Source organism: Vipera berus (assembly GCF_964194415.1).
Source record: "Vipera berus genome assembly, chromosome: 4".
NCBI lineage: Eukaryota > Metazoa > Chordata > Lepidosauria > Squamata > Viperidae > Vipera > Vipera berus.
Window position 1 is genome coordinate 18,752,854 of NC_138206.1, and position 11,922 is coordinate 18,764,775.

Genomic DNA, 11,922 nt, shown 5'->3' on the forward strand with positions numbered 1-11,922 from the left:
TCCAGAATTCCCCTCAGTTCCACGTTTTAGGAATATAAGATCAGGACTTTCCTTATCTCCTTCTTAGATTCTTCCTTTTTTGCATTCTTGATAATGCCTCACTTAGAAACTAGAATCTTTCCTATGGTTCTTTACTATCTTGATGAGATTCCTAGCAGTACCTTCTAAAAGTCATCATACTGGCTTTTCATAACATGGTCTCGCAGCCACAAGAATAACCAATAGCTGGGCTAAAATGGTGGGAACCCTCACATATTGTTAAGCAAAATTACTAGAGTTGCAATGAACAAGTGTCATCTATGGCAATTAAAAGAGCAAAGAGCAGTTTCTTACGCATGGGACTTTCCTCAGGAGACTAATGAACATCTCTAGGGAGTACAGGCTAAACTGACGGCATTACATAAAGCAAAGCAGTACGTAACCAAGCTGTACTTGGCGATTTCTTTTCCTAGGAAAAACAAACAAGTTCAGAACTCAAAGCAGCTTGGAAGAAACAATACGGAATAGCCAAGAGATAAAGGGAAAGAAATTACTTTTCCATCTTTAAACTTTTTAATGGTGAGGGGGGAAAAAACATAATTCCAGTCAGGAGTAGAAGCCAGCGCATCCCAACAAGACTCCACAGCTGGAAAGGATCAAGCTGAATTAGAGTACTTCCAAGATCTCTGTTGGAAAGGGATGTACCAATAAATGAAAGGATTAGCAGCAGCCAAGACTGGAGAGAAAGGGAAAATGCGCAGAAACTAGCAATTATGGGATACAGAATGAAGTTGGGTAGAGAAAATTCCTAAGTTACCTTTGACAAGAAGCATGGGAAACTGGAACAAGCCCTTTGACCAAAGAAGTGAAAATAAACTTTGGAAACAGGAAAAAAAGGACTACGTTCTATTGGAAGATGATTCATGGGAAGTAAACATCTAAGCCATGTTCTCTTCAGTGTTCTTGTGAACACTGGTAAGAAAATAAACACAAAACGTCTGAGTCAGATGATATGTGTCACAGCAGAATCAGAGAACGGAATGTTGGAATACCATTCACAGGCCATCGCGAGTCTTGCAAATAGCAAAGGAGGACCAAGGCAAAGCTCTGTAGACTGCTTTTCATTACCTAGATTTCTCTGGAAAGCTGCTGTGCAGAATAGAAGCGTGGGGGGTGGGTGGGGGGGTGGAGGCTATGAAACAGTAATACCCCTGTGCCACAAGTATTCAGTAAAAAAAAAACTCTGTCTGAACTTGTAGGCTTTCTTTTCTTTCTGTTCTTTTACTATAGGGCTTGTACCTTGTGTGGGAGATTTCTCAAGAGAATAATTCCACCAGGATGGTAGGGGAGCAATACAAGAACCAAATATTTTGGAATAAGTACAGAGGCAGAATTGCATTCCCCAAGCCTTCTGTGTCTTCTGGAGGGACTTAATGCTGCAAATTAAAAGGTGTCAGTTAAAGGTGACATTTATTCCCTTTTTTTTTCTCTCCCACAAGGAACTCGGTGTGCATTTTTAGAGGGAAACAAAGAAAACGCAACAGAAAAAAGAGGTGGTTATGGGGGGGAGGGCGGGGGGGGGGGCAGCCTTTGGAAAATTCCGTTAAGAAACCAAGAGGCTTAAATGAGAAGGGAATCCTCCGAAATGACTCTAAATTCTGAATGAACCCGCTTAGAAGGGTCTGGAAATTCCTGATGTTTCGGACCACTTTGGTGGGAATCTGTAGAAAGAGTAATGCCCAAACATCTGGAACCAGAGGAAGCCCTTCAACTGATTCGGGAGGGTCGGCAGCGGTGCGGGGGGGGGGCGGCGGCGGCGAAGGGAGCGGGTAAGGCGACACCTGCTCCAGGGACAACCTGTGGCCGCGCTTTGAAAGTCCGCAACGTGAAGAGTGGGCAAAGATGGGGGGGGCGGGGTGCTACGGAATTTCTATGGCGGGTCGAGCTCTCCTTTTCCGCAAGCGAGCCCAGGTTGGAAGATTCCGACGGCGGCAGAGCTTCTTGGACCCGCGCGTGTCCAGCGCCCAGCGCCAAAACAGCCCGCCGGGTGGAGAGATCCGACCTCCCTTTCGTCCTGGTCATCCTCCTCTTCCTGATGGGCGCGTAGGCATCCCGCCAACCGGTTCGCCTACCTGCCTGCCTTGCCTGCCTGCCTGCCTGCCTACCTGGCTGGCCCGCACAGCGATCGCGGCGGCCCGAAAAGGCGCATTTACCGTGGGGGCGGCGAGGCGGCTGATGCTCTCGCCCAGGGAGTCGAGGTTGACCCGCCTTCTGCGAGGAACCCTCCGGGAGCCCGCGGGGGCCGAGCCAGGGGGACCCGCCAAAGCCGCCAAAGCCTCCGGCGGCGGCGGAGGAGGAGGAAGAGGAGGAGGAGCGGTAGCCACCGGAGTGGTAGCCCCGGACTGGGCAGCGGGGCTCCGGCTGCCGTTCCAAAGAAGCCTGGCCACGGGGCACTCGCTCTCCTCCTCCGGGCTGGTCTCCAGGTAGTCCGAGCCGAGCGAGCTGAAGGATTCCGAGGAGATCTTTCGCCGGGACATGCTGGCGGGGAGGAAGCATCAGACGGCGAGGGGCTTCAGAGAGAGGCGAGGGAATCCCGCAAGGCGACGGAGCCTGCTGGGCTGCTCATGGTCCAGGACGCATCGGAGCGCTTTCTTTTTCCCTCGCCCGGAGGCTCCACACGCGCTGCCTTCGCGCCACCGCCCGGCCGAGAGCATTTAAAGGCGACGCCTCCGTCCGCTGCCCTCCTTCTGCCCGGCGCTGCCTCCCTTTCTTCCCTCCTCCGGCCCTGCTGCCGCTGCCGCCGCCGCCGCCGCCGCCTGCCTCTCCGGGTCGCTCGCCCCGCCTCCCCGCGCCTCCGCGGGCGTCACGTGCTCGGCGCGGGAAGGTGCGCCTCGCCTGTCGCCAAATTTAAAAGAGAAGCGTTGGGACGCGGAGCGCGACCCGTGTCGCTCCTCCGGCTCCCGCGGCCTGGCTTTGCCAAGAACTGGGCTGCGCAGCAGGGCGAAGCCGAGGTGATGCTCTGCGCTCGGGGGTGGGGGGGTGTGGGACAGCCAAAGAGTCAGCTGCAAGCTAGTTCACGCGTTGAGCGCCCGGGAGACTTCAACCTCAAGCGAGGCTTTTGCACGTCTGAATAGTCCCGACGCGATCGAAGGAAAAGAACGTGACGGCGGCGGCGGCGCTGCTTCTGATTCTGCTTAGCATTTCAAGATCAGCCCAGTTCTGTGTTGTTTTTTTATCTAACGCTTCTTATGATTGTGTATCTGGAAATGGGGCTTTATACAGAAGAACCACCACTTTATCTGTTGTCAGAAAAGATCTGGAAGCTAGCTGATTTGGGATCATCAAGATACAGTTTATAGAATGTATATCTTGCAAATGCTAATCAACGCAAAGTGCGTTTGAATTTGAACTTTCCGCAGTGGTTTACAGAAGATGCTAATCATAGTGTTGGAAGCAGCCAACTGCCCCTCCCACTCACTATAGTACTTGAGGATGTCTGACAGCTTCTGTTTAAAAACTTGAAGGAAATGAATACTCATTATTTCATGTGCAGCCTGCAGTTCCTCCTAATCTGTAACCCGAACCTCTTTCTTATAATTTTAATCCACTTGTTATAGTCCTGCCCTCTTGTGTAATATAAATTTATAACTCCTGTATGTTCTTCATCCTTACTGTCAAACAGCAAAGTCATGTTTACTCAAACATAGTTTACTCAGTCCTGCTTGAGATCTAGAATATATATAATCACAAAGTAAACATACTGTCTATAAGCCATGTTTGTACAATATTGGGACTTACAGTAAATTAGCTCTGACTAGGCTGAGATCTTGCTCTATCAACTACCATCCAATCTTTCCTCCTCATGAGGGACGCAGTCTGCATTTGAATGATGTTCTTTCAAATCATTTCACATTTGGCATGCTTGATAGTCCCATTAAGTCACACAAGTAAGCTGTCACACTATCAGGAAAAAAATCAATTTGGGCAATGGAGTTAGTTCACACGTTGCTAAATGCTACAGGAGTGAAGATATATACAATTGTGCAAAGGATCCATGAAACATGGAAAATGGACAAAAAAGTGATTTTCTGTCATAGGCCTAAAATTTGAAGACATCCCTTGAAAAAGACATGAATGATTTAGAAAATATGGTGTCCCAAAATGATCACAACTCAGATAGCTTTAAAAGGGACGAAAACACATTAATGGAAGTCAACTGTATCCACGGCTACTAACAGAGCTGATAGTCAGATGCAGCCATCAGATCAAAGACAAAATGATCCCAACTCATAGCTGTTGGAGATGAAACACAGAAGCACCTGGTTGACCCCTTTAATATTACATCAAATATCTGATCCAGGAAGGATCATCTTGCATTCTTATTCATCTCTTAAAAGCAGAGATATCTATAAGGTAAAATCAAGATGGCAGCCAAGTATATGCGTGTGATTTCTGTTCCTCAGAGGCAGCCCATTCACCAACTTCTGCAACTATCTTCTCAAAGAATGCCGGTGGGGTTTAGCCACATAGCTCATACAAAGTGATAATCAAATAATCAATTTCACAGGAGGCTGCACTGGTAATGGCTGCAGACATTTGCTTACTATTTATAGTGAAATAATGTCAGTTAATTAGCAGAGCAAGAATACTGCCATGACTAAGAAACTGAATGTGGAACCATAAATCTCCCCGTTCATTGCATGTCTTCTCCACAGGCCCACTAGATAGTTTTAAGCAAGCTGCAGCCTCTCTGCCTCAATGCCTTCCCTTTCGTCCCCTGATCACATCTGCAAAGCACAAATAACTCAAATGACTTATTTGCAAGCTTGTATGTAAGGATTTCTCTTGTAGAATGTTGCAAGCACTAAACCAATATAGCCTATACTAACTTTGCTGACCTGGGAAGCCATGAAGATCTGAGTATTTCCCAGGAATAGGTGCAGAATGGTTATGGTGCTTTAATGGAGGGTTGGTTCATGGGCCATCCTTGACCTGGATCTTTTTAATTGATTGTGAAATGGGCTCTGTTTTTAACATGCCAAATATACAAATTAAATGTAAGCACCACCACAAATGGAAACAGGTGAGGAAAGTACATTCCTCTCCAGGTTACATTTGTGTAGTGTTTGGAGCAGCCACATTGCTCATTATGACATTCTACTCCAGTTTCCTTTCTTTTCCTTATACTCAATATTCCACTGTTGATATACAAGGAATCCTTTGATTGATTCACTTCTTAAGGGGGAGACCTCTCTTAGACTTTGTTTGGCAATTTGACTCCAGTTCTTGGGCCCAGAATTTAGTACATATGAACAACAGTTACAGACATCTTAACTGGGCATGTGCAAAGCAGAGGTGCTTGTTTTGGCATGATGCATTCCAACACCAAAACAATATATTCTGCCCTGAGGAAAGAGCAAGACCACTCTGTTCTTCCTTTAGAGCACAGAGTGGGATGACTGACCTTCTCTCCTCTTCTCTATGGTAGAAAAGTGGATCACTATGGCCACTCTATGATTTAAAAGCTTCTCTCCATCAATTTGCTTCAAAGGGCTGCTTTGAACCAATCTTTCCAGAACCAAAGTCCTCCTCTAAGCATTGTACACCATAATAATAGCAGATAAAAGTGCCAGAAATGTTCAAAACTGCTCTCTGAAAATAAATAAGTCAGGCTGTCTTTATCCATAGGCGTTTTCTCCCATCATGATGTAGGGAGGAAGAAGTGAAGCTTATTAAACCAATAAACTATGACATTAATCCATCATAGGTGGAGGGGGGATTTATTTAAAGAAGGTCATGTATTTAACCATAGAGCTATTCAGACGCTCTTTAACTAAACAATGTTGGACAGCTCCTTTTTATTTATTTTTGGAAAGCAAGATCAACCTGTTTTTCTACTTCCTCCACTTCTATAGAAATCATTTCCTCTTCCTATATAGCCACCTTGAAAGTTTTTGCTACTTAAGTAAGATGTCATTGCTAAATGTCACTTAGAAATCCGAAACATATTTAAAAATATAACAACTTTAAAACAAACCGCCAAAACCAACCTCTCATTTACAATTAAAACATGTGTTGTAAGTGTCAGAGGAACTGACTGCTCTCAGTATATATACACACACGTATGTCTTCCTCAAGGATGAGTTACTATAGGAAAGTGGGATGGGGGGGTGGGTGTGAATAGAAAGGGCCATAAGCAGACAGTGTGGCAGAAATATTACGTTCAAGAACAGAAAAGCTAGGTTATGCTTTGAAGAAGGATGACACTTTTAAAAACAATGAAAGGCAAGCTTTCCAAAACTTCAAACCTTCTCTTTTTTCAACTGCACCCACGCCTTCCTTTTCAAACTGTTTGACAGTTCATAGAAGCCGTGCTAACAACAAAATCACATATTCCATCAAAGCCCCCACAGGCCTAAAAACGCCTTTGGCTAATATAATGTTTTAATTAGTGTTGCCAGAGGAAGATAGGGGAAGAGGTGGCGGGTGGAGAAGATGAAGCATTTTGTTTATGGCAGGAATAAAAATAAAAGTCTGAAAGCCTGGGATTCTTTGCATCATTTTGGGAAGACGCTTGGTTAAAAAAAAAGTGCATCAGCATGAACAGAAAATAAAGAGTAGGGGGAATAATCTGCCGAAGAAACTGCCAGTTTTTAAATGTTCTTTTCCCAGAACATCCCAGAAGCTCATAGCAAACTAAAGCTGTACAACATTACAAAATAATTAAAATAAGCAATTAAACATGCAGCATTAAAATAATGAAAGCAGCTGCTAGAATGAAATGTTTCTAAACACAAGTTGCTATAAATCAAGGCATGGATTAAGTTGCCTGGGAGAATATAAATATCTCACCTACTACTGAAAAGTCAACACATTTGGCGCCAGAACAAGCTCTTTGGGGAAACGAATTCCCAAAATGAAGAACCACTACGACAAAGTTCTGCTCCTAACTTATTACTTTACAATAGGGAACCTCTTGGAAAAGGTTTCCTCTCATGTTGCATTTCCACCTACGTATTGTCCATACTGGGACAGAAAATCACTTCAGACAATAGCCCAAGGTCCTATCAGCAAGGAATTCTGGGAACTGAAGTTTTGGACACAGGCTTCAGGTTCAGAAATGCTGCTCTACTTGTAGTCGTCCCAGGGCATCACAGGGACAAATCTGTTAGTGGGTTTCTCAGTTACTGGATGCTCTTGGAGTCATATGTGAAGCAATTTACATTGTTAGATAAAGTTATAATAGAAAGCTTTCAGATGTGTAAATTAAGTCTTACCAGGTACTGATCGGTAACGAGGGTTCTTTCTAAGCTGCTGAAAGGATATCCCAAATAAATATTTGTAAAGTCTCTGCATTTTCAGCTGTTCAAGTCAATAGTGTTTCCATCCAACTGAAACGGGAAGCTCCTTGGCTAGGGAAAAACACACCCAGAGAAACAGTTCAATGCTGACTGGAGCTAAGGTGTCCCTTCTCACTCTTTTTTCCCTTCTCAGAAGGTGTTTCATTTGGCCCACCCAATATTTAGATGAACAAAGGCTGACATGAAACAGTTCTCCATTAATTTATGTGTGCCCGAGCAAACATGTTGCTTAGGGGGTAGCTTTGTTCCTTCAGCAACTCCAGAAGAGGAACCATAATTGCTTCCCTCAGGAAAAAAAAATTGATAGGACATATACAGAGTGGTACACATTATCCTTCCTATGCCCTCTGGCTTGAAATGTGCAGTATGTTCCAATAGTTATCAGATTTGCAAAGGCCTCAAACAAATACATCTGTCAGGAGCAGCAGCTAGAGTCATACGGTAAATAGCTTAAGTAGGCAACTTTATTACTCTCTATGTTACAGGAATCTCCCCAGAGTGCCTGTTTCCCCTGGGAAAGCCCATATAAAGCTTTATCTTTATCTTGAGGGGCTTAAGTGTATATGTCTTGCAGCTACTCAAGGACTCTAAGCTAAGCCCTCGATTGACACTCCCCCCCACCTTCCAGCTAGCTGGCAGTTTCCTGATATCATCTAAAGAATATACGCTCTTCCCCTTTGGTTTATCTATGGATCAAAGACTACATCAGCATTTAACAATCTTTTAAAATTACTATTTCAGCCATTCCATCCGATGATTGTGAGCAAGAGCCTACATTTCACTCAGAAGTATGGAAATCTATTGCAAGATTTTAAAAAGCTGCTTAATTTGGGCATTGGCCAATTAATTGACAGCCATTTTGATCTATGGTAGACAAAAATCAGAAGGAGTTGAGAACAATTTTTCAGGCAAACAAATGTTATTAAAAGACATAAGATTATGGAAATTGTAGCTGATTTCATTGGATGCATGGAGTGGTTAAACTAATGTATGATTTAAAGAGAGATAAAGCAAGCAGTAGGGAACGTTACATCTTCAGAGGTTTGGAGATCAACAGGTTGGTAAAAGTAATTATGTACTATGCTCATGTAACTGTTACAATCCCTTGTACTGATAATCTGCGAGATACAAGATGAGCAAAAGAATTTCCCTGCTGTCTTCCCAAATTTCTTTATTTTATTCATATGCTGGCATTTCACTGTCGAGTGACAAATTCTACTTCTAACCCTCTGCTTTTTTTCTCCATGCCAATACACACACACACACACAGAAAGAGACACAAAGTCTTACTGTCAGCACTGTATAGAAGTAGATGTAATTAGAAAAAAATTAGGTGGTCTAATTTTATGTGTCATCTCTGTGCTTAAACCGTATATTTTTATAAATGAAACCTATTTAGGTGATAACCCATTTTTATCTCTAATCCATCACTATACAGAAAATTGTTTTCCATTCCGTACAATCCTAGAAGATGTAATTGCTCCTTGCTATACCTTTTCACAGCATACTTTCGGACTCTCTCTTTTTCTTTTTATATTAAATTGGAGAGTGACCTGATGTTTCTACTTTATTACTCTTTGAGGTCATCCTCCCATAACTGAATCAAGTTAATGTGTAAAATAGACTACAAACCGTGGGTGTTTTTCCTTGAGGGTTTTACATACACACTAGTCAGCATTATAGTTTACACTCCAGGGCAGTGTTGCTTTTAATGACAATGGGAAAGTAATCCAACCAAACGCTGGCAGCTTGAGTTCACGCTGACAGAGGCTTTCCATAATTATCTGCAGTGTTTGTTTTCATGAGCAGTAAAGACAACAGTTTCCTAACTATTTTATATAGCAAGGAGAAATTATTACTGCAGTTGTGTGTTTTATTTATTAAATGCTTGCTTATTTATTTATTCAATTTATTTCAGTATAAGCACTGTATATATTAGCTGTGGTGTTCTGCAGTTCTATGTGTGTAGATGACATTGAATAACTGAATAACAGAGGGACCTTGGAGGTCTTCTAGTCCAACCTCCTGCTCAGGCAGGAAACCCTATACCAGACATGCCAAACACAAGGCCCGGGGGCCGGATCCAGCCCGCGAAGTGGTTTCATGCGGCCCGCGAAGCCATCCTGGAAACAGTGAGGGAGCGGCCCCCACTGCCTTGGCCCTGGCCCAGAGACCCTCCTTCTGCCAGAGACCCTCAGATCTGTCCCACTCCTGCCCAGGCCCCCATAGGCACCCTTGATGCGAATGATGTAGAGCTGGCCATGCCCACCCAGTAGGCCATACGCACTCTAGCCACACCCACACAGTAGGCCACACCCACCCTGGCCATACCCACCTGGCCCCTTGAGGGCAACCACAATGCTGATGCGGCCCTCAATGAAATTGAGTTTGACACCCCTGCCCTATACCATTTCTGACAAATGGTTGTCCAATCTCTTCTTAAAAATCTCCAATGTTGGAGCAGCAACAACCTCTGGAGGCAAATCCACTGATTAATTGAAGTATCTATAATTAATATATCATAGGCAATAACAGTGGTGGTTATTGGTCACAGATCAAATGCCAAAATGAAGTTGCTTTCAATACATGCTAGAAAAAACAGTAATTAGTACTAAAAATTAGTAAATATGGTTGGTGCATATTGTACTATGCTTTTTCTGTAGAGGAAGAATATTACTCAGAATAGACACCATGTGAGAACTGTTTCTTATTTGATCATATTCATCTATAATACACACAGAAATTATTTAACTGCATCAGAAGCTGGAAAGGAAAGAAGGAGTCAGTTCAACAGTTATGTGATAAGGGGATCAAAAAAGTGAGAAAGGAAGATAAGATGTCAGAAACAAGGAGTGATTTCTGATGTCGGGCTCTACTGCAGATGATTTTGGTCAGATAGCATCAGAATTCACATTTTCAGGCAGGAACCAGACGTAAATAGTCATAACAAATAGTAGAGTTTATTGAGAAGCAGAAAATAAATCAGTTGACCCAGATGGTATCCACCCCATTGTTTTTAAATAAATCAAATAATATATAAAATTTGTGATTTTCCATAAAAAATTGAAAAGATCCATTTCTTTACTGGAAAAACTGATGTTTTTCCTCATCACCCATTCAAAACATACAAACAAGTCCAAAATATTATTTTGGAAGTTATATAGGTTCTGCAAGCCATTTGATAGGTTATTTTACAAAGGTTTAAGGATCTGAAATTGAAAAGAGGATCCAGTGTGAGTAACAGTGAGCTGTTGACACCCCTTAAGTTAAAGGATATTTTCCTGGGATCGCACACCTATCATGTATGCTAGGAAAAGACCTTTTCCAAGAGGTACTGGTAGATGCAACATACATGCCAACACCCACTTCAAAACACTTCAAAAAGTGAAAGATAGGACATTCATATGGAGAACTCTGCTGCAGATTAAATGGCATTTCTTGAAGTGTGAAAGCTAACGCGTTCCCTGCAGCCTCTTCAATGGTTTCCCCAAGATGTCTGCAAATGCATGTATACAGATTTCCACTGGGATGGTCAGTAAACTGGCATTGCATGAGCCCACCAGAAGAGATAACTCGGGAAAGTATTTGGAGCAATGAAGCAACAGAAAGTAGAGCTGCCACAGTGCCACAAGGAGAAGACTGAACACAACTTTGTAAAATGACGTTTCAAATGCTTTGCACATCTCTGTTGCTCATTCCTCTTTTATTTATTTTTGTATTAGTTGATAACATAAAATACAAAACAAAATAGTGGTAAAGTAAAGGAGGGAAAAGGGAAGGGAAAAATGTAAGACAAAAAGAAAAAAGAAAGAAAAGGTGTTGACTTCCAATGCCCTTTTGTGCAGTAGAATAAAATAAAGGCATCAAACCTCAACTTTTTACTTTTACATGGTAATATAAACTAGCCATTTCTATAACATCAAACCTATCTAACTGGTAAAACCCAAAATCAAAGTTTCATTTTTTTTCCACCTCAAGCATAAAACCCAGAAGCGGTTTCCAAGTAGAAACAAAAGCAATTGTGGCTTTTTTTTTCTTTAATCAAAGCAGTCAATTTAGCCATCTCTGCTAACTCCACCAACTTTTGCAGCCATTCCATTGTGGGAATCAAAGTGTGCTCATTTCTCTTTTAAAGTGATATTTTAGTGAGGTTCAGTCTAGGACTTCTTTGTTTGTTATTTTTGCAGTCCATGGGATGCGTAACAGTCACCTCCAGAACCACAGTTCAGAGGTGTCCACCCTTCTCCTATTTTCAGAGTGCAATTTTTGTAAGTAGTAATTGGAAAAATTGTTGCATTAAGTAATTTGCATTTTGTTGTGAGACTGATGTCTTTACTCTTCAAGATGTTATTCATGCCAGACATTGTAGTTCTTCCAAGTGCTATTCATTTCAGAACCCAGGAAGATGAACTCCTTTACCATTTCAATGGTCTCATTGTCAACCTGCACTCTGACTTGTGTGTTCTCTGCAGTTAGATAAAGCAGTCACAACATATATCAAAACTGTGTGGGAAAGTGGAGGTAGGAAACCAAGCAAAGTTGCCTGGTGGAAAAGTTTGAAATATGGTGAACTACTTTTGTC

The 11,922-nt window shown here is 42.7% G+C and overlaps 1 protein-coding gene across 1 annotated transcript in view; it reads right to left on the minus strand.

Moving 5' to 3' along the window:
* The window catches only part of GUCY1A2 (guanylate cyclase 1 soluble subunit alpha 2), a 194,517-nt gene extending 191,852 nt beyond the window's left edge, over window positions 1–2,665 (minus strand). The window contains exon 1 of the mRNA XM_081326290.1: window positions 2,193–2,665. Coding sequence (XP_081182416.1) covers window positions 2,193–2,516 — 324 coding nt within the window. The 5' untranslated portion in view covers window positions 2,517–2,665. The remainder of the gene's footprint in view (window positions 1–2,192) is intronic.
* Between the last annotated feature and the right edge of the window lie 9,257 nt (window positions 2,666–11,922).